This window comes from Lepeophtheirus salmonis, chromosome 4 (assembly GCF_016086655.4).
Source record: "Lepeophtheirus salmonis chromosome 4, UVic_Lsal_1.4, whole genome shotgun sequence".
Lineage (NCBI taxonomy): Eukaryota > Metazoa > Arthropoda > Copepoda > Siphonostomatoida > Caligidae > Lepeophtheirus > Lepeophtheirus salmonis.
The window spans coordinates 13,611,521-13,635,162 of record NC_052134.2 but is presented as its reverse complement, the minus strand read 5'-3'; the positions used below and the strand labels follow the sequence as shown (position 1 = coordinate 13,635,162).

The 23,642-nt window shown below is 32.5% G+C and overlaps 1 protein-coding gene and 1 long non-coding RNA gene across 2 annotated transcripts; both read right to left on the bottom strand.

Annotated features, from left to right (window-relative positions):
• Positions 1-383: 383 nt before the first annotated feature.
• On the bottom strand, positions 384-954 carry LOC121116327 (uncharacterized). The gene is made up of 2 exons (XR_011779656.1): positions 769-954; positions 384-717 (listed from the first exon to the last, which is right to left on the bottom strand). It is a non-coding gene; the product is annotated as an uncharacterized lncRNA (long non-coding RNA).
• Positions 955-3,037: 2,083 nt separating this feature from the next.
• LOC121116307 (uncharacterized) lies at positions 3,038-22,975 on the bottom strand. Its single transcript, XM_040710544.2, has 5 exons — positions 22,804-22,975; positions 7,551-7,737; positions 7,362-7,481; positions 4,439-4,593; positions 3,038-3,265 (listed from the first exon to the last, which is right to left on the bottom strand). The coding sequence occupies exons 2-5, from the start codon at positions 7,734-7,736 to the stop codon at positions 3,193-3,195; spliced, it is 534 nt and encodes a 177-aa protein (XP_040566478.1). The 5' UTR covers position 7,737; positions 22,804-22,975; the 3' UTR covers positions 3,038-3,192.
• Positions 22,976-23,642: the final 667 nt, after the last annotated feature.

The following is a 23,642-nucleotide window of genomic DNA, read 5'->3' as shown; positions in this document are numbered from 1 at the left end:
GTAATTGATTTTAAAAATTCTGGATAAAAAGTATCACAATGATTGTCTGGGACTATTTAAAAGATAAATAGCTGTTGGTATGATTGACTTATTTGGCTAACTCCAAGTTGATTTCAGGGCTTTCTCTGTTTCTTTTTGGAAAAAAGTCTGCCTAATACAATAAAGTTAACAATGTTTGATATGAAGGACTGAACTAGACCGGACCGAGTTTGACAAACCGATACAACACTAATATCAACTTCAAAAATAAATTTCTAACATATTTTATATTTTAAGGCATTATATATACAAAATTAATTTGGTATACAAAAGTATAGCATGATCCCTAATTAAATTGTTACTATTCTCAAAAGTCGAAGGAGTAAACATCATTTACAATAATATTATTGGTTAATTAATTTTATTCGAACATATTATGTGAAAAATAGTTATTACTATACTTAAAAGCAAATATTAATTCGCAATAATTTATTCTACCATAAAACTTTGTCCAGAGGATTTCACCTTTTTCTTCAGTGGAATGGGTGGAAGTTTCGAGAAGGACTCATTTAGATCCTTGATTTCACTTCTCCATTTTTGATCTCCTGCCTTGAAAATGTTTTCTTCAGATTTGACAAGAGTAAAGGATTGGGAAAGGATATTTCGTTCTCGGCCCTGGCGTACCTTTTGTCTTTGATTTTGAATTTGATCCTTTAGTGTTCCAGAGCCTTTGGGACTCTTTGTCCAAAAAATATAAAATATATTCAATATTAATAGTTAATTATATACTTTTTTTCCATCGTATGAAGACCCTTTGAGGGATTCTAAAATGTTCTGATCCGTGATTGATATCGGAATGGGGATTGACCGAACCATCTTTGCCGAAAGAGTAACACACTTCACATTTGCATGTCTAACAAAGCTCTAAGGGTTAGTAACTACGTGTATTTCTTTTGTTTTGTTGCTACGGACTACAACTTCGTGTATTTAAATTATATTTAGTAAATAGGCTAATGAAGACCTTGAATACCGACTTTTTTTGTTTTGTTTAACTACATACTTACATTACATGTACAGTAAAACCCCGGACTCCCACCCTAATTTGTTCCTAAAAGAGTATCTAGAAGACACTAATGTGTTCGAGTTCAAAATCATTTTCCTCATAAAAAATAACAGAAAACAGATACTTATGTTCTCAACCGTTACGTTTTTAACACCCCTTTACCCTTACATGGCACTTATGTGGTTTAAAACTAGAATTGTAAATCTTAAGCATTTTTTGGTGTGCGATTTACGTTGTTGTAGGCAATCTGAACAGTGTTTTTTATTTTTTGCATCGCTTATAATTATTATATTTCTTTCGATTAACTGCAATAAATCCCAGTGAGGGTCGATTATGACATCAAAATTTAAGTAGAACTTGAATGTATATAAATAAATTTGCAGAAGTACAGCTTCAGAGAGCTAAATCGACTTATAAAATTTAAAAACTTATTAAAATATATACAGGCTAAGTGTAATAAGCTATAAAATTAAAAGAACGGGAGCTAGAGGTAACAATACTTATTGATTAGAGGAGGTTTTATGGATAGAAAGGAGATCTCCTAGTCTAATTGGTAGAATTGCCATGATTTGAGAAAAATTGCGCATGTTGAAAATTCCCGTAATTTCTTTAAAAAATTAGTATACTCCGCCGTCCCAAAAATTGTTTGGGGCATTAGGATGGCCACCATTTAAGTTTAAAAACCCCGCTTCTGCTTCACAAAGCATTTAGTTCCCTCTTAATCCTCAAAATGAACCTTACACCCTATTACTAGGGCTAAGGCAATCAGGTTAAAAAGAACTGCCGATGTTTCACAAAGTATATATGCCCTTTCAAATGTTCCCAAAGAAACTCCGGACCTGTGGGTTGATTAGGCCTATGACATATGCCTATATGTTTTGTAAATTTGTGGCCGTGGTTTTTAAACCGCTTTCTGTCTTTGCCGTAGCCTCAATTACTCAATTGGTCAGGTGTTCATTTTGAAGTATTAAAAGGGGCATATATGCACTCTGAAGCGGCGGCAGTAGTTTTTAACCTTGCATAAAATACATTTTTGGCAAAAGTATTGTGATTTTATTAGTAAATGACGTTAAATGAATAGTAAATTGCATTTTCCACAATGGCAAATTTCTCAATTGTAGTTTTACAATAACCAAAAAACTCTGATTTCAATATCAATTGTACACGCTTTGCATAAGTAATATGCCCCACTTTCCTTTGTCTTACTAAGACGGTCTGGTTATCTACTGAAGGGATTCATGGTTCACGTGGTTATTTTTTGACGTAGTTCTACTCACCCGATGTTTACTTACGTGGTTCTTTCGTCACCCCTTCCCCCCCAAAAAAAAAGTATTACTTTTCAACCAGGATAGGCGTAGTTCTTAGGCCGAATACCTCTCCCCCTAAGCGGCCACGTGGCTTGTGCTTAAAAGTAAATATAAAAGGTCCCATAAGGTAGTTTTAAACATCGCAGATTTTGTATAACGCAGTAATTTGGAATTATTCTGACTCCCTGAATAGTACAGTATATTCCACTCATATCACGTATTTTTACATAATGACAATAAATTATAAAAAGCTATATACTGACGGAAACAAAAAATTTTGTAGTGGTTACTTTTGGTTATTATTTATTATGCAAACTTGCAATTAAAAAGGTTGCTGCATAAATTTTGGAAAAGTTCCGATTATTTAAATATTACAGCATTGGGGTGACCGTATCAAAAATGAAATAAATACCCGATTAAGATTAAATTTTCAATTATTTTACAAGTATCTTGTTCTGCATACATTACTTTAAATGATTAATGATGAACAAAAGGTTTTTATTGCCTTACTATAGTAAAAAAACAAAGGAAAACTAATCAAATATGGACTTTCAAATATAATTTCTCACATTTTAAGGGTTTTAGTACTAAAACAATCCCCACACAAGGCGGATTTTATATAACACCCATAAGTGGGGATCCCCTTTATATTCATTTTTAAAGGAACACAAAAGGAACTTAAAAATACATCAATAATTGGCTATATTTCGATGAAAAGAATATACATAAATATAATTTGAACATGAATTAAATATATTACATCAATTGTGTTTACTAACAATCAAACATTTAGTTGCATGGGGACAAAATATATAATCAAACTTGGTGAGGACTTGATTGTGATTAGTCAGCATAGTCGTATATATCTTCTGGACCATCAGATAATGAGCCTCCATTTGGATAAAGGTTACTGGATCTAAAAAAGAAAAAAGGTTATAGAAAAATGATAAGTCAGTGCAGTGGTTCCCAACCATGGCTTTTAGAGCCCTAGTGTTACACGATGTATCGTTAGGACTTGTTAAGTAAAGCATTAGTAAGTGGAGAAGCGCTTAAGATTAATAAACGAGAGCGAGAGCGGGCTCACTGATTTAAATATGAGCAGTGATGAAAATCCAGCGTAGAATGGGCAAAAAAATAAGCCGAAAATCAACATGATAACCCAGACAAATTGAAGAATGTTTTGGAGGAGAGAAATAATAATTCTCATCACATTAGTAGATCAGCAATGACAAGGGAGGAAGGAGAAAAGTAAATAAACAAGGACATCGGGTATAATTACTCTGTAGTTGATCCCAATTCCACTCTGAGTCCAACAAGGACTTACAATTATAACCCCGTAATAAATCACTGCGTCTTTTATGAGCACACACGAATGTTTAATTAGGTTTTGAATATAATTGAATATGTTTATGAGAGGATATTTGTTATTGAGGAATTAAATAATAATGACAAATTGTTAAAGAAAAGAAAACTCATTCTTCAGATTATCAATTCCAAAAAAACAGGTCATCTAAAAGAAATCACTGAATTTACATCACTGAATATCGATCAAGTCTTTTGTTGAGTGAAACAAATCGCTTTATCGCTTATTCTAAAAGTATAATGAGCACCTGATTGAGTAAAAGGCGAGAGTGCACTTGCAAGATGGAGGTAGCAAGTTGAAGCACACTTGTGATTTATTGAGAATCACTAATGCTTTGTTGCAATAGATTTCATAAATCTGTATTAATTCAGCTGAGTAAGCCTTTAGAGAACCCATTTTTATTAACTAGTGTGTATTGGTAAATTTTAGCGCGTCGTATTTAAAAAGGAAAAAAAATTGGATTATATGAAAATATCAAAGTGGCGTTCGATGTGTTTTAGCAACGGGCGTGTGTAGCTAAAACTCAGTGTGCCATAATAAAAAAGAAAAAAAAGAGGCGTACATTATATATCCTACATCTTTATTCCTAAAGCAAATTTCATTTACACCTAATGCCAGTTGGCTGAGCATATTTTATATACTGCAAGATATTAAAAAAATGTTATAGGGCTCTGCAGCGATGAAAAGGTTGGTAATCACTGACTTAGAATTTAAATTGAATCATACCCTCCTGTATTTTTGAGACATATAAAGTTTTCTCCCTCAATCAAAGAGCATACGGATCCTGGACAACAAGGAGATATCATTTGTGAGCCATATATTTGCGATTTGGTAACGCACATCTCTCCAACCTTACTGCAGATCGAGCGTTTCCAAACAATCTGAAAATATAAAAGTATGATTATTAATGTCGAGAATCAGTCCGAGACAAATCCCATCTAGATCGTGGTCTCACACTGAGGGACTTTTTTTCTTAGATCAACTCTAGTTGTTATTTTCATTTTTTTTATGTAACAGAGAGTTTAGAGAACTGAGGAACATCTTCAAATAAGTAATCCCACAGAAAACACATCAATAAAGATTTACGTCATAACTTAATCATATAAGTCACACATGACGTCATCAACAATCCATCCATAAAATTGGTTTAGACAGAATATATAATATTAATGATTCAAATCAAGATCAATATTCTATAAAGGACAGGATTAGTTCGGCCAAACTATAGAAAACTTCTACTTAGGCTGACAGAGGGCACTGTTGTTGCACGTATTCTATATACAGAGTGGACGGACATAATCTCGTCTTATATAATGCGTGGCAATCAGGCTGTAGAAGTTGTAGTAGAGTGGGTGTAGTTAAAATTGTAGAGGCTATATTTTAAATTTTCTTAGAAATACAGTCAGTTGCCATTATGCATTGGATACGTGCTTCACTTTTGAAAATAAATATTGCCAAGGAATGGTCTGACATAATTTGCTATGATATAACATTATAGTAGTTTTAGGATGTACTCGTACTATATATTTTATTACGAACTATTTTATTATGCAGATACTAAGAAAACTAATACAAACTTGCTAATCCGTGGACAAAAGTAAATCTACTATACTATAAAGGTTAATCGAAATTCAAGGCTAGACCATCATGTAATCGGGCTGGCTAGAATTTTAAATCTGATGTATTGTACCGACTGCTGGGCAGGATAGGTAGATTTCGACAAAACACACAACCACTCATAGTCTATGACGTCACTATTGTATAATGTTCAATTTGAATATAGTACCAACTGCTGAGCAAGAAAAACAGATTTAGACCAAACACTCAATACTATGACGTCAATATTAAAAGCGTGGTGGAAGTCAAACATAAGGCGTACACGCGTTGTGGTATAACTTTCTTTTTCTATTAACCTTGCTATAATATAATATCATAGTAAAAGTATGTTTTTCCGCTCATAAAAACGCATAACACGTGTATTTATTTAAAAACGGAGACAAATACAGACTTTAGACATGAAAGTTGTTTAGAATTCTGAGTTACGTACCTAAGGAGGGACATATTTCTAATTATAATAGCCAAAGGGATGGGACAACTTAACATTTCGTCTATATATAAAATTTATAAATTGTGGAGTTATTTAAAGCAGTATTAAAAGATATATAATTAGAGAAGGTCCTCGTATTTTATAAAATTCAACCAATTGCAATTACCCCTTCAATTTGGCAAATTTGTACTGATGATGTCATCATACTGTATCAACTAGTGTCTTGTGTAGAGATAGGATGGTCTAGGACCCGGATACGAAGTACTTGAGTACGTTATTAGTCAATGTAAATTATCCGAAAAGATCCGAGATCCAAAAAGGCTTACGGTACTCAAAATTTTATGGATCTTTAAAAAGATAATTAAGATCCGATAGATCACTGTGATCTTTTTTTAATAACCATAAATGTTCGAGTACACCAGACCGGCTTGGGAAAATTAATTACGCTTAAAAAAAGAAAAATCGACAGTTGGCAACAAACTACATTATCGAAACTTTTGAATTCAATTGATTTAATTTACATTTTAATTTTTACTTATACTTTGACACAAATTTTAAGGACCACTTTCAGCCATAACTGGGACACCATAATTTACAGCCATATCTAAAGTGAGTATCTGGCCTTCCGCCACCCCTTGGTTTTTAGAATTTCTATAAAAAGTTGCAATTCTTAGCTTTGATAGCTAATGCTGTATAGAAGTGAGGAAAGAATTTGAATGTCTGTTTCATAAAGATGTTTTTTCACATCTTTTCCTCCAAGAAAGTGATTTGTTATGGGTAGCGAGTTTTATTTCGTATAAATCGAAATTACAAACTCATTAAAATTTATACTATATATAAAGAATAAAGGTTAACTGATTTAAACTTTTATCTAAATAAGCTACGAAGTGCTAATATTCTTTCCTAAAAGAGGCTTCTTAAATTTAACAAACCCCACTGTATAATTGTATTCAAATCGATATTGCTAAGTAGTATTCAAACAAAAAAGACGTTATCATTTTCTTGAATTGACGTCAACTGGAATAACCACAAGCACCAGGTTACCTCCCCAACGCAGAAATATACAGTGCAGTTTGTTGTCAGCTGTATATATTTTTCTTTTTTCTGAATATTGATTGGTTGAATAAAAAATTATCTCTTTTTAAGATGTTAACAATTCTCAACAATTATTGAATAATAACTCTATAGTTTGGAAGAATTTACCAATAACCAACTGATTTTGAGCCTTTTTCCTGTTTTTTTATATGAGAGGTTAGGAGATACAGTATAGGTAGCCACGTCTCCAACGTTATTATATCAATATAATCAATAATAATTATGTTGTAAATAAAACATTGGGCTATTCATTGTTTTGGAATCTGTAATCGTAACCATAATCCAGATCCTTTTTCATTCAGGTCTCAACTTTAGGTAAAATTTTAATAAAGTTTGAGAAAAGCATCCGTCTAATTTTGGTTCGGATCTGGATCCCAAATTTCGGGTACCCAAAATTTACTCAAAAAATTTGTTCTAAAGATCCGAATTGTCTCAGATCCGTTCTATCGTTAGTCTTGTGTCCAAGTCTTCGTCTGTGATATATATGTTCATTTAAAATCAAATTACTCTTTTGCTTCCTAATGAGCTCATTCGATTCCATTCCGGTGTCCAAGAAGCAAATGATCCTTTTACACGTCGAATTCCTGTCGTCATAGATGGAAGGGCTCTCATTTGTGCAAAGTCCATCTTCAAAAAATATTGGGGAAAAATATATTCAATTAGAGGTTTATCTTTAAGTAAGAAACTGTTACTTACTCTGGAATCACCTCCTCCATAGTATGGGTATTTGGAAACAAAGTCCTGCATATTCCCGTCCATTGAGATTGGACGATTAAAGTATTGAGGTGCCCATTTGTAAGAAGATACTTTACCCTTGTAGGAATGCACAGAATTACATCCTAAGAAGAATATGAACGATAGCTCCAATATAAACATTTTCATCCTGAAATTTTATTGGTGATAAATTTAGACACAATATCAGCTTATAATTGTTTTCTTTGTTGGGAATGAAATCAATATAAATAAATCCAAGTTTATCTCTTTGTATGAATGTATGTTTACAAAAAAGGGCACTATTTTTATTTTAGAAAATACAACGTAGTCATATTAATGAAATTGATTCGAAGTTTTGCATGTAGCATGGAGCGTGTATACAGTACCACTGTATATAGTGCTCGTTGATGTATCACATATGTTGGAAAATCCTGGTCTTAACAAGGAAAATACGTTTGTTTTGTTTTTTTAAATTATTACTATTATTCGCTTTATGGAGTGGAGTCCCCATAAAACTTGTCAAGTCATTGCTTAGCTTAATTTTTCCCCACCAAACAGCAGTGTGAAATGATTTTTTTTTTAATCCATTGTTTTAGAAATAACAAATGTAGCGTTGCAAAATAAATCTCAAACTAAACAACATATTGTGATTAAATTTTGACAGCTATCTTTCGAAGGTTGATACTAATGGAAAGAAGGTGAATTTTCGGGGGGGGGGGTCAGGCTATGAGTTATACCATACAATTATTTTTGATCTGCAGAATAGTAAGGTAGTCATATTAATAAAGTATCGCAGGTGTTTTACATGTAGAATCGAGTGCTTATACAGGTTGCATTATATATAGTGCTGTCTGATATATACCATACGCATATAAAGGAAAAAAAAGGGAGTATAATAAACATGGAGCACTGTATAAAATTAATTTAATCTTGGAGGCATTGAATCCAACTAGCATTGAAAAGGAAAACAAGAAAGGAAGAAAAAGACTTTAGAAAGTGGCTTAGCCACGAGCAAAAGTACTCCCCGGCTTATTGAATCATATTGAAATTTATTTCTCCAGAAACTATTATTATTATATTTTATTCTTGAGGAGAGAATGTTGATTAACTATATGTGAGTGTGCTCATTAAAAATGGAGACTATCACTGAGGAATTGTCGGAGAGTTATCTTCCATATTATTAAAGCAATGTATGTCTGTTCGTCGCCGCCTAATAAGTATGGGTAATGTCGGGTACTACCCACTAATAGACTATAAATCCTTGTTTTTATTACTTACTTAACTTTAAAGCGTATAATAGCAGAAATCTGCATTCATTTTAAAGGTTATTAAATTTAAAGTCTTATTATGTTTTATAGTTTGAAGGTAGTATCAAACATTAATGAGATTTATTTTCAAAAAATCCATTCTTGGAGATGCAAAAATAATCTTATATTTATGCACATTGTGCATCCACATTCTATTAAAAATAGAATAATGGAAAGTTCTAGACTCTACTATGAAGATATTTATATTGTCAAAGTTGTTGACAAATACATAGTAATTTTTATGACGTCATAAATACAACGAAAGACTATTTTGAGTGCTCAAAGTTGATATTTTTATTACATAAAATTGACAAAATTCCTTTAAAATTTGATGAAACTTCATTTAACTTCTTTAAAATTTTAGTATTATACAAATTATTCTGTTTTTTTTATCTATTAGGAACGAGAAAAATGCCTAAATACTTGCTCGTCAAGCAAAAAGTATTGTCCATAATGAATAATCCATCATGTCTAATGCTATTATAATTAACACTAATTCCAATCTAACTGCTGTTGTATTTGATTTTTTTTTATCTTAATATACATTGTATTGATAATAGGTAATGTATTTGTTTAAAATTTTTTCCCATTTTTCCATTTGCTCACTTATCCTTTTTTTCTCCTTAACATTTTTATGCCGCTTGTCCTTAGACATTTTTTCGATTTCCATTTTTTCCTGACACCTTTTTGATATACCAAAAATGCTACAAACTTTCATCACTGGTGATGAACAAGGAAGTACTTTAGTCCCAAGAATATGACCTAGCTAAGCTTTAGATACACATACACGTTGTTTACAACGAGTCCTCGACTTATATTTAAGATACACTAAAAAAAAAGATTGTACATACTAAGTGGTCCGTTAAAATTTGAGCACTTTATATTTTAAAACTCAAAAAGATATAATTATTAGTTAATAATTTAATTTCAACAAAATTAATACTATAAATATTTAGATGTGTGTATGAGTTCCATTAATAATTTACGTAGACACCCTTAGCTGTAATTTTGGCTTCAAGGCAGCGGTGGAAGGCCTGTTACGCGCTGTGAATATAATTCTCTGTTATGGTGACCAATGCTGGCTGAATATGGCTTTGAGGGTTTCAGTATTTGAATGAAGGACACTGCATGCCTTTCCCACGACATGCACTCAAAAAGTGTAGTCAAGGGGATTTACAACAGGGTTGTAGGGTGGTCAAAAGTGTCGAAAAAGAGTTCAAAAGAGTCTTGTCACGGACGCGATGGGCTTCTTTCGTTGGTGGCGTGGAAAGTGACCACTCCCCCCTACCCCCCACAAGGTTCGTTCCACCTACTTTTTCGATAGCTCTCTTGAGAGTTTGTTTTGTAAATCTTGCATGTCTCTCATAAACTTTAGGGGATTGTGCCTTGGCTGTTTTCTTTAACTCCTCCGAGTCCAGTTTGCTCTTTACGACAGAGCCCTTCTTCCTATTCAACGTTTCGGAGTTGGTGACGCAGTACAAGGTCGTCCAAGAGACGCTCATGTGTATGGAGAGTGAGATTGTAAATTATTCAATCACGTTAAAGGGCCATTTTCTCACCTTGTACGTAAGCTAAAGAGATTAAGTTTGTTTTGTTTTGTAACTAATTATTTATGCTTTAATATATCGAAATATGATTTAACTTCAATCACTCAATCTTAATAAATTGTTGAATTAGTGAGTGTTTAGATTTAAATGGACCACGCGCTGATCCACACGTTTATTCAGAAAATTTTGCTTCATTAATATGGATTATGTTGGGTAAATCGAGATTAAATAATTGTACAGATTGAAGTAAATATTTGTATGAAAATTATCTTTCCTTCCATGAATGTTCTCATATAAATCCTATCAAAAACAACAAATTACTATCAAACAAATGTGGAAGGTAATCATTTAATTTAATCATTTCCTTGGTTAAAATATAAATTTGAAGGATTTCATATTCAATTATATATCGTAAATTGTATGAATTTTGTGGCCACCCCGTTTTTTTGGAATTGGTAATCTAAAGACTGAATTTTCTGTTCCTCAGCTTTTGTCATTATTATTTAACCCTGAGTAGTAAACTTCCTTTTCTAGTACATTCAATTATATTAAAAACCTGAATGAACGTTTGTGTGCTCTCATAAAATACAGATACCGGGTGGTCTTTGCAATCTGAACACTTACTAATTCAATAATAAATGAAGGTGGAGCGATTTAAATCAATTCATATTTAAATATATTCAAACATTAGCAATTAGCTACTAGAAATAACAAGCTTGATCTCTCTAGCTAGTGTACGAGTCAAGAAAATGACACTTGAACATGATTGACCAATTTTTATTTGCGCACTCCAACTAGTTTGGCGTTTACAGAACCACTGCCTATGCATTTCACAACTCAGAAATGTTTGAGAAGAAGATAGAATCTGTCAAAATAGCCAAACTTAACTCGGAGGAGTCAAAGAAAACAACTCAGGCCAATCATCTCAAGTCCTTGGGGGACAATGCAGGATATTTCGGGGTTTCACACCAACTATCCAGGGAGTTATAAAAAAAGTGGGTGGAATGAGTCTTGTGAGGGTGGATATACCATTTTTTTACACAATTAATGAAAGAAACCCATCTTCTCAGTTGCAAGACTCTTTTGAATATGTACTTTTGAACTCTTTTTTGAGACTTTTACCTTTCCACACCCCTGATACAACCCCTTTAACTACACTTTTTGTATACATGTATACGGGAAGGCCTGCAGTGCCCTTCATCCAAACACTGTCAGCCAGCACTTGGACATCATCACAGATGACTACATCGGCAGTGGGTGCCAGGTTTTCCACCACTGCCTGGCGGCCATCATCGCCACGAAGGGAGGCTATTTAAATTATTAAGAAATTTAACACACTTCCATTATTAGTATTATTTTCTTTTGAAATTATATTGTTAATTAGTAAATTTCATCTAGTGGAATTTAAAATTCAAAGGGTTGAAATTTTAATGGACCACTCGATGTATAATTGCAAGTCCTTGTTGGGCTCAGAGTAGAATTGAGGATCGACAATCGTTTTTATTTCCTCCATCCCCCCATTGCTGATCTCCTCGAAGGGACATTTTTCAAATTGTAAATACTTTGTTCAATACACATTTTTTTCTTGTTTGGAGTTGATTCAAGAGCGATTTGGACCGATATTTTGATCCAGACCGTTGACCCGAATTTGGAATCTGTTGTGTATATTTGTATTGTAACAAATGTATATAGTCTGTGTGATTTATATTATTTACTTTTTTTCCGTGAAATGAATTATTAAATTTATATTTATTGTGTAAAATGTAGGATCTCATGTTCGTATATATTAATATCTCCATCGCATCTTTCTGTCACGGAGAATCAACCATAGACTAGTTGTACATGTTGTAAATAAAAACTATATATATGTTACGATGTAGGCAAGAGGAGCCATCATAGGCAATTTAATCCACGCCGGGAGGACCAACTCGGACATCATGTCCGTCAATCTTAAACGTCAGCAAAGGCACAGTCTTTCGGATCAGAAATCGTTTGTCTGATGGGACAAACTTAAGGACAACCCCAAGAGTGGAATACCCATAAAAGTGAAGGCTGATATTAAGACAATTATTGGAGTTGAGGGCTTACATATGGAATAAAAGTTGTACCGAACAATATTTTCCTATGATTTGATTTTATAAATATCCAAAAAAAAAAAACCACCTCGTTTAAATTTTACGCTTGAAAAATTGAAAATAATAATATGTGCACCACCTGATAAGATCAACCCTATATTTTATAATGGTGAATGTCAATGATGTGTTTGTCAGGGGGGTCGTTAACTGATTTGTTTATTAATAAATTGAATACTGTCACGACACCTTGCTGATAATATATTTTTTTTTATTTGATCAAGCCCCATTGATATTCCTATCATGATTTTCGGGCTCTTCATCTAGGGCATCTGCAGGGGGTTTTCTTGAGGGGCTGTAGCCCCCACCCAAATTATTAAACTTTTTCTATTTACTAGAGTATTTTATATACGAATTTTTGTTTTAATAATTTTTATATTTGAATCTTTTTTTTTTTTTCAAGTTCTTTCTCCAAAATATTTCATTTTAAAATTTTAAAAAATAAATTTAATTTTCTGTGAATAGTTAAAGATTTTTGAAATTTTTTTACAAAAAAAGGAATGTTTTATTTTTTTCCCCAAAATATAGTATTTGATATTTAGCTTTTTTTTCCCGAAAGTTTAATTGCTTGTAAACAGATGTGGATTTTTTTCAAAAATTTTGTATTTGAAAATTAATTTTTAAAGTTTTTTTCGAAAAACTTTGATTTTTTTTTCAAAAAACCAAGCCCCCGCCAAAATATAATCCTGCAAAAGCCCCTTTTATTGTGCCTATGTAACAAAATTTAGGTAGTAAAATATGATCATAATCAACAACTGACTTTTTCATTGCAACTGATGCTACATAGCTTTTTTGTGAACAGCTGAAATTGTATAAATTAATTTTTTTATGACTCTAATGCGTGATAGTGACGTACTGTATTTCCAAGAAAAATTGAGAATCTCGCCTCTAGAATAAAATCAGGCTCACCCCACTAAACGTCTACAGCCTGATATCCATGCATTATAAAAAATGAGGTAATGTTGCCTCACCTTTTCTAATATTCCATTGATTAAATGGAACACTAGATTACTATTAAATTAAATCCTTGTAGAAAGTTTGTACAACGAGTATATAAAACATTACTTTTTTGATTACAAGAAATAAAATTAGACATGTTGTAAAGTATTAAATTAAATTAATGATAAGAAGAGCTGTTGTAATATAGTACCTGGGTGTCAATAATTAATTATGCTTTATGTATCGGAATATCTTCTTGTATATTTAGTTATTTTATCAATGATATTGCCCATTGATAAATGGACAAAGATAATAAATGTTAACATTGAAATTAGCTTCCAATCCGGGAAATGTATCGAGGACACTGTTTAAATTTGCCCGCACGTCATACTATCTCAAAGTTGGAGACAGTCATAGGGGAAAGTTGATATTCAATTATCAAAACCTTTTAATAATAAAGAAATAACTTTACTAAATGAAGCAACGTAAAAGCTACATTTTTGGACTAGGAAGAGAAGGAGTAGGAGTCGATCCATGGACTGAGGATGAGGAGGGAGAAGAACGAATCTCAATATGTAACGTACAGCTTCTGTTTCTACGATGTGATTTCATAACCTCCTCCACATAATAAGACCTTCCATCTACTTTCATAATCCTACAAAGTGCTAATTGTTCGAATATCTCGAAAAACTCGGGATCCCTCTTCTCCTAATCCAATCTTTGGTTTGCCGCTGTCACTAAAAGCCTTTTTACCCTAACGATAATAAATATACTAGATGATGATTCAAATTTAAAACGTATGTAGTTGATTGCCATTCATTTTAGTCCAATTTTAAAAAGTTAAGTGTTTAATTATTTGCCTCGAATTGCAATGTTAATAATTGATTTATTTCATAATGGAAATGCTCAAAAAGTTAGCTCAAAAAGCAAATAGAAGAACCGTTATAACAAAAATAACTGCCCAATAACGTAAGTTCGAAAGAGAAAAAAATGTTTGATGAATCAATAATAAAGATTCAATGGACAATGTGAATGGAACAATCAAATGTGTGGGAGCTTCTATGTATCTGGTCAGTCTGGATCGACATTTTTCTATCACAAGGTCGTCTCTGACTCTTTAATTATCAATTTGTTTTGTCGTTGGAGTCATAATTTCATATTATTACACCATAAATCATTATTATATGTATATTTTATTATTTTATGGCAAAGTGTGCGTTCGTGTCAATGATATTTGTCAATAAGATTTTCGGCAATGATTCCTAGAACCATAGTTGTATATATAGTTGGAATTTCGATTTGATTTCAAACTTATTTGAAGGTTACACTTCATACATGATCAGATGGGGCTCTTAAGCCTCAGTTAGTGAACATCCTTTTTGTAAAAAGATATAATTTATTGTTCTTATAGTAAAAACATTCAATTTTAATTTACTCTACGAAATAGTCATAACTTAATGACAATTTTAGGAATCCAATCTGTTTTTGATGAGGTTGCCTGTATGATATAAAATAATAGCTACTATATTAAGAAATAAAAAGGAAAAACAAAGGAACGACTTTGAAACAAAACAGTAAATTAATCAGTTAATATAACCTCGATAAAAACTTGCTGAGTATACGAATGAATTCTAAACAAGGGATTACTCAAATTTATAAAGAATTACATATAATTGGATTAAGTTTTTTGGGAGCATAATGAGAAGATTTGACGATAAAATGTAGATTCAATAGAATAAGAAGCATTTATAGAAATATCAGGGTGTAAAATATTCCAGTTCACTAACAAATGGTGACCGACACAACACTGCTTACGAGCCCTTGTCAATTATAACCACAGTGCCTCGAGTGGAAAAAATTTTAAACGTGGCAAAGTATGTTTTGACAAAAATTAATCACGTACTTCTCGTTTGGTACTTATTTTATTTAGCTTTGGTCTTAGGAAACTAAGTCTTGGGCTGAGAATAGTAAAAATGGAGAAGGAATGATTGTCTAAAATGATCACTGTTCACAAATTTTTCATTTTTTGTCGTTCATACTTTCAAAAATTAAGGAAAGGTTTGAACAGACCTTATTTTTTACTCAATATCCAATCCTGATACTGATATATTTCATTACCATTGAAATGTGAACACTTACTAATGCAATAATTAGTGAAGGTTGAGGGATTGAAATAAATTTATCTTTCGATATATTAAAGCATAAACAATGAGTTACAAAACATAAAAAACTTGAGCTCTCAGGCTCACATACAATTAGAGAAATTGACACTTAAACGTGTTTAACATATTTCCATACGCGTTCTCCAAGCAGTATGGAGTCTCCATGAACCACTTTATACACCGTCAGTAAGTCTAAAATGTTGGAAAGGAAGAAGGACTCGGTCAAAAGGACCAAACTAGACACGGAGTAATCAAAGAAAACAGCACAGGCCAGTCTCCTCAAGTCTATGAGGGCCCATGAAAGAGATCTTGGGATTTCACACCAAATGGTTCAGGGAGCTATCAAAAAATTGTGTGGAATTAGCTTTGTGAGGGCGGAGAGGCCACTTTTGACACCAGCAATGACAAAAATCCATCTCCTCCTTTGCAATGCTCTTTTGTATGAGTCTTTTGATTTCTTTTGAAGCCTTTTCGACACTTTTGGCCCTTACAGCTCTGATGCTATACCCCTCGGCTACTCACTTTGGGTGCATATCAAGAGCAAGGCCTGCAGTGTCCGTCATCTAAACAACGAGATCCTCAAAGCCACTGTCAGACAGCACTGGAACGACATCACTGAAGACTACATCCACAGTGGGTGCGAGGCGTTCCACCGCCTGGAAGCCATCATTGCCCGTAAGGGGGGATACATTAATGAATAAGAGAGGTTTGACACACATTTATTTAAAGTAATAATTTGGTTGAAACTATTTTGTTAATTAATAAATTATGTCTTTTTGAAGTTTGAAATTCAAAGTAATCAGACTTTAATGTACCACTAGGTATTTTGAGATAAGTAGTTTATTAATAATCAAACCGGTGCGTAATTGAAATCTCCACACTTTGAATAATAAATTTTAACTAATTTTATTTTGAAAACAAGGGAGCTACGTTATGTAAATTTGTGCAGATGTTAGCAAATATCCTGCCCTCTGTAATTTTCAAGATTTTGTTCCCTCTCCAACAGGCCCTGGACTCCACATGTTGTCTATCAGGTTAGGATCTCTCAAGTATGAATGCACATTGCTTTTAGGCCAGAGCGAAATGTTAAAACTTTTTCTGTGATTGCCGGTGCACCATTTTGTTGAAGTACGACAACAGATCGATGTTGGTGTGTTATCCGTGTGGAGTAGAGCAGGAGGCATTTTATCACGCAACCTATCCTTAAAAAAAGACACAACATCACCTGGTAGTTGGCCAAATAAGTCAATCCTACCAACTGCAATTGACTTCTTAAGTACCCTGAGACTATCATTGTCATATTTTTTCTCTTCAATTTTTACTGGGTCACCCATAAGTCTTAGGATAACTTCAACTACCTTGAAAGTGCAGATATATTTATTTTCCAACGTAACTTTTTACACAATTGCAATCAACGTAAAGCTTCCTTCAAAATGAGTCGCAGTTCACTTCACATTGCCGCCATTTGTGGCAGCTACAGCTCCAAGGCGCTTTGAAACTATTTTACGCCGCTTTTGTAGGCGATACAGCTTCACCCTCAGCTCCGTCCTGACCAACCTACCCATGGGTTCTGGACACTTGCCAGCCTCATGAACCATCTTTCTCATGAAGTGCTCCTTTTTGTCGCTGAAAACCTTATTGTCTCGATCAAACTGGGTGCCCTCATGGACCTCGGACAACCACTCCTGGGTCTGTAATCGACCCTCCCAGGCCCCTTGTACCACTTAATAGTGTAGCGGATCAATGTTTTGAACTAAATGAAGTGGCATGATGGGGGTACTTCGCTTCCTGATGTCGTCGCTCAAGAACAAGTTTCAGAAAAAAGTTTTGTTTTACAAGAAACAAAGATAGAGGTTGCATAAATCCTCCCCAACAAACTGAATAGAAAAAATAAAGAGGAGTCTAGGAGAAATATAACGTTGAAGTTGCTTTCTTAAGACTTATGGGTCACCCTGTAAAATGAAATACTTATATAAATTTCATATTAAATATTTTATGAAAAGCTTAGCACCATATTTGTATTTGTTTATGATAGCAAAAATGTATCCATATGAATATAAATGGCCAATTCATAATTAGAACAAAGGATCTACAAGAAATTGTAATATATGTCCATATTAAAAATGCATAAAAAAATTAATTTAAATGAATTTAAACAATATTTACAATATTTTCCCTGAACTAATGCGGTTGGAAATGTAGAAAGTTCACTTCTTTATAGTATTTTATTCATTTTCTCCTTTTAATTCAGTAATACGGTGTCTCTCGCTCCTGCCTTCTCCTTGCACTCTTGCACTAAATCCCATCACTAATTACATAATATTACTTTGTTTATTTATCAAAAAGAATAAATTATGAAATAGCCATGACCTAGCATGTGAGATGAGGGAAGCGACAGCTGACAACAAAATACAGTGGGAATTTTTGTCTTAGGGAGATAACGCCTTGCAATACAAACAGCTTGTTAGCCGATAGGAGGAATGATCAATTCTTCTGATGTGTTGTTCAATTCCTCTCCTTTATAAGTGTCTACATTCAACTACGCACCCAGTATTAATTTAGTTACTAATATGAGGGTTTAAATGCTTACGTATACGTCCATAAAAATATAAAAAAAGAACTAATTTTTGCAAACTAGACAATCAAATTTCTTACATCATTTCAACTTAATTTTAATATTTCTTTTATCCATCATCAAGAAAGTTTTGTTGATTCATACCAACATCACCTTTTGTCAATAAGTTTTTTTTTGGTTTATTTATTAATGATCTTCATTCTTAGAATTCAAGATTTCTTATGATTTAGTTACCGGGTGGGTCATTAAAATCAAAATACTTTGAATTTTATACTTCAACAATATAAAGTTTATTAATTAACTACAGAAATTCAACAAAATTCATCCTATAAATAAATCTGGGTCTGAGCTCTCTTAATCATTAATGTAGCCACCCTTAGGAGCAATGATAGCTTATTGGCGGTGGTGGAAGGTCTTGCACCTACAGCTGATGTAGTCCTCTGTCATGGCGTCCCAATGCTGGTTGATATTGGCTTTGAGGGCCTTGGGGTTTGAATGACGGGCTCTGCAAGCCTTCCCCTCAACATGCACACAATCAGGTTGATATCAGGGTTGCAGGGGATCCAAAAGTGTCAAAAAAGAATTTGAACCTGATTCAAAAGAGTCTTGTAACGGAGAAGATGGGTTTGTTTCCTTGCTTGTGTCAAGAGTGAACTCTCCGCTCACACAATGTTCTTTACGCCAAATATTTTGATAGCTGTCTGGATTTGCCTGGGCTGTTTTCTAACTCCTCCGGAACCAGTTTGTCCTTTATGGCAGAGCCTTTATTCATCTTCAACGTTTTGGACTTGCTGGTAGCATGGTCTTGAAGACCCCCCAACGTCTGGAATGCGCGAATGGAAATTCGTCAATCACATCAAGTGTCATTTTCTCGACTTGTAGATAAGCTAGAGAGCTCAGCCTTGTTTAACTGTGTAACTAATTGTTTATGCTTTAATAACCGAAATATTAATAAATTTCATTCACTCAACCTTAATTAAAAATTGAATTTGTAATTGTTCATATTTCAATGGATCACTTGGTATCTTTCGCTATTTGGATCTGATTACTGGTTACAGAGAAAATTGAGTTTAAAAAAATACTTTTGGTGGCATAAATAGCTTGTGCACCCTCTACATATAAAAATACTTAATATGAAATGTGATATTACATGTTTTACAGCGTTTATTAGATCAGCTGCATGTAGCTGTAAGAAGATGTAAATAAATGCAAGTCCTTCACCGTATATAGCATTAAAATTCAGGCTGTAATTAATCCAATGACAATGTTCAATTCCACTTTAATTCCAACAGAGACATACATAACTCTACAACAAATACTTATTGTTACCTCTTTGTCTTTGAGGATCATAAACACACCATTTATTACTCAATACTCCCCACCTCTCGCCTCTATTTTTCCGTTTTAAAAGATTCCAATTTAAAAGATCACAAGAAAATTAAAGACTTCAAAGACTCCTAGGTAAATAACAAATAATTAAGAAAAAACAAACAAAAACAGGTGGAATTATGGTTTAAAAAAAGCTAACACGAGTCTGCAAAATAAATATTATAAAAACAGGAAAATAGCCAGACCTTGAATTCATTTAATGCGATTGGAATCTGGCCATCGGGATTTTTAATGCTTTTAATTGTTATTTTTTTTCTTTTTTAACATTATTTATTTTTATTATTGGATTCATGTATGATGCAAAATTGTGCATTGTTTAGTTGAAATTATTCTCGCTAGGAGTAATTGCTTAGCGCAGCGGTCGTTCTTCCTTTTGTTTTTTAATTTTTTCTCTTCCATTTTCCTTTTTTGAAGTGAGGTGGGGAAAAAACAACAAAAGGGAAACTCGATCGTACGTATATAAAAAGTCAGGGGAAAAAGCTAACAAATGTGAATAATATATTTATATTTTAGATTAATATGGTTTTTTAATGGTTTTATAACATAAAATACTAATTACATTTCAATAAAGAAAAAAAATATATATATATATAATTATTCATAAAATAAAAGAAGACAATCAAAGTGCATCAGAGAAGGGTCATCATCAGTGATGTAAATCGTCTATATAATGGGCATGTTAACATAAAAAAAAAAACCCAAAATCCATATGGCAATCCTGACAATTTAAAGAATGTTTCGGAGGAGATGGAATACAATCAGCATTGGCAAAGTAAGTGGGGGAGAAGGAAATAAACAGCAAGAATTACTCCAATTTCGATCCCCAATTCTATCTCTGCAATAAATCATTAAGGTTAATCTCCGTCTTTTATGAGACGGAGACGAATGTTCAATCAGCTTTTGTATTTAATAGACTGCAATAGAAGTGGAAGTGAAAAAAAAATCATTCTTTAAATTATCAATTTCAAGAAAACGGCCCAGCGAAAAAAACCACACGATTTACATCATTAATCAACATGTTAATGCAATTTTCTAATGTTTTTACAAGGGAAGGCGTAGGACAATTACTCCTCTTTATATGTTACTAAAATGATAATAAAAACATATTTTTAAAGAGTCCAAATTCATATTTTCATCCACTGCTGGGTCTATCATTATGAGTTTGTTGCTCTCCAATATGATCACTCCACAAGAAGTGAACAAATAACCTTCTGCTCCCTTGTTTTTTGGGTACCACCATAGGACAACTATAGAATAGATGGCGAGAGGACTCAACTTTGATTATTCAAATGGTACAATATTTCTCCTTATTATTTGTAAATAAGGAGCCTGTAACTAATTTATAGCAAAACCAGAAAGTTTGAGCAATCTTTACGATGGAAGATGGCAACCAGGGGTTGAATTAACAAAAAAATTATGCGTATCCTCAACTCAGATATTGCTTGGGATCTTAACTTGAAAGATTTTCTCATTGGTGAAAATGGCTTTTGGGCTTATATTCGTCTATTTTTGGAACAAACAGTTCCGTAGAGAGTCGTTTTGTTCCCATTAGAATGAAAATATATCATGCAAGTACTTTCTACTTGAATAATGCATGTATACATCCACCCTTAGACCTTTCAACGCATTTTGAAACAATGCAGCATTAAAAAACGTACCCAATAAAGCCTCAAGGCTTACATAGAGACTCTTTACGTCAAGGAAAAGATGATTTAAATACAGAATACTATGCCACTCCGAAGGTTGCTGACAAGTATTTTAATGATCAAGGGAGAATTTGCTTCTTCTATCAATGCTTAAAGAAAACAACAGATCCCAGCTTATGGGAGAGTCAATGTTGATCTAAAACTTATAAGGACTTTATTTAAATGGTTAGTAACGTATTAAGTAAACAGCTGGGCAAAGTATACTACCTCTCAACTTCGAATAATGAAAAAATTAAGGCAATTATTACAAAAATGTCTATAAATTATGTTCTATAAAATAAAAATAAACATTGATGGAATTTTACAATTGCTAATCTTACTTCCAAATGTTTTTTTTGAAAATTTAGACTCATTTTTTTTTTAAATCACGTCCAATTTATGATATTTCTATTTATTTATTTCAAACAATTTTGATTCTACTATATTTTATAACGGACTTTCAATTTTCGTTTGTCTATATGTTTTAACGAATTATTTTTCTAGTATCCTATGTCCATCATTAAAAGATTGTAAATGTTTAAATGCATGCATATGAAGGTCAATACAAAAAATAAAAATAGAGCGAAACCACGTTTTTTTGAATTTATAAATTGTAATATTTTCTCTACTTTTTTTGTGCTAAGAACCTTTATTTTCATCCATTTCACCTAATGGCTCGTAATTTTTGTTAAAAAACAAAGTAGAGAAAAAATTTGAATGAAGATATATTTGAAATAAATTCACAGCAGGAATAAATGATTAATTTTTTGAAACGCAATTTTCTCTCCAACCAAATATCAGATTGAAAAAATAACACAAAATTTTGAAAGCTTGATGGATTCTGATTTATCTTATCGAATATAATGACCTACTACTACCTCAATTATAAACATTACACATTTGATTTTGCAGTATAAATCCTGCATTTTTAAAAAAGGGTTGGTCTGGGTGATACTTTTTATTAAATCTCTCGTTTCATTCTCAAGGACTCTTCAAGAAACGGGTTTTCCTAACTCTGCTGATGCTGAAAGGGAACTGTGCAATAGTAGCATGAGGGTGTGGCCCAAATATCAGGTATATTTGTTTATAACCTGTAAAGTTTTCAATTTCGAAAGTCCTCATTTTTTAGTAATCTAATAATTTGTGTAAGATGGTGGTGTGCTAAGCATTTTGTTAAGGATAATGCCAAAATGTTTATATTTTTTGTGAATAAAGTTAGACCAACTGGCCAAAAATATAAAAAATTCTCTTTTTTATAGAAAAATAATTCCATAAATATGTTTTTCAACAACAGTCATTTAATAAAATTAAAGGAAAAAAGTATATAAAAAAAAAATTATTCGAATTTTTACATATCACATCAAATGTTGTCAAAATATTAAAATATTGTGTAAATAAGTAAACCCCGAAAAAATTTATAGTTACATCCCTTATTATAGATCCTAAATGTTATAGTATACATATAATAATATTTGTTATTCAATCAATATCAATCTTACCAATTTCTTTTAAGGGCCTTGTGTTTGTTTATACGATTTCTTCTCCTTCCTTGTACAAATATAAGGTATATATTAGGTACTATTCTTTTTTTTTAAGTAATTAGATGCTCTTGGCTCAACTAGTGGGTGAATTTTAGTCTTTTAAAACTCAATTTATATTTCATCTCCAACTATAACTTTTTTCTTTTCCTCAATCCCTCCCACGTTTGATTTCTCTCAGTTCGGATGAAAGAGAACTTATTTTACGTCAAAGTATTGAGACGTCACAGCAAGTACGTCTTCATTCTTAGAGCAAAATGACTCAATTTATAAAAAAATTTGAAAGATAGTTAACAGTTTTATTTACTGATAATAGATGTTAAATTAAAAAAAAAACATTTTTCGATTCCTGAATGTTATCAATCTATCCCATCATTTAATTATACATACACCTTAAAGTATGTTGATTTTTTCAACCAAATTAAGTATATAGTCATATTTTGGTTATATGTCTTCGTTTGGGTTTTGTTATGTTGAGAACATACCCTTTATACAAAAGACAAAGTATCTAGGGAAATATCTTGACGTATTGATTTGTTCTTGATTTACGATTTGTAAAAGAATCAATTTTTCTTACAATATTATTGACACTAAGTTATCAAATAATGGAAGGATTATTTTCCAAATATATCCAAAAATAAGAGAAACGAGAAATAAACACCACATTTTTAAATTGCTTAAATCTTTGATGACGCACCATAAGCTGTGGGAGCTTGGATGGGAAGTTCTTATGCATCCACCTTACAGTACAGACTCGCAGAAAGTGACCTGTTCCTATCTATGGCAAACGCACTTGGGGT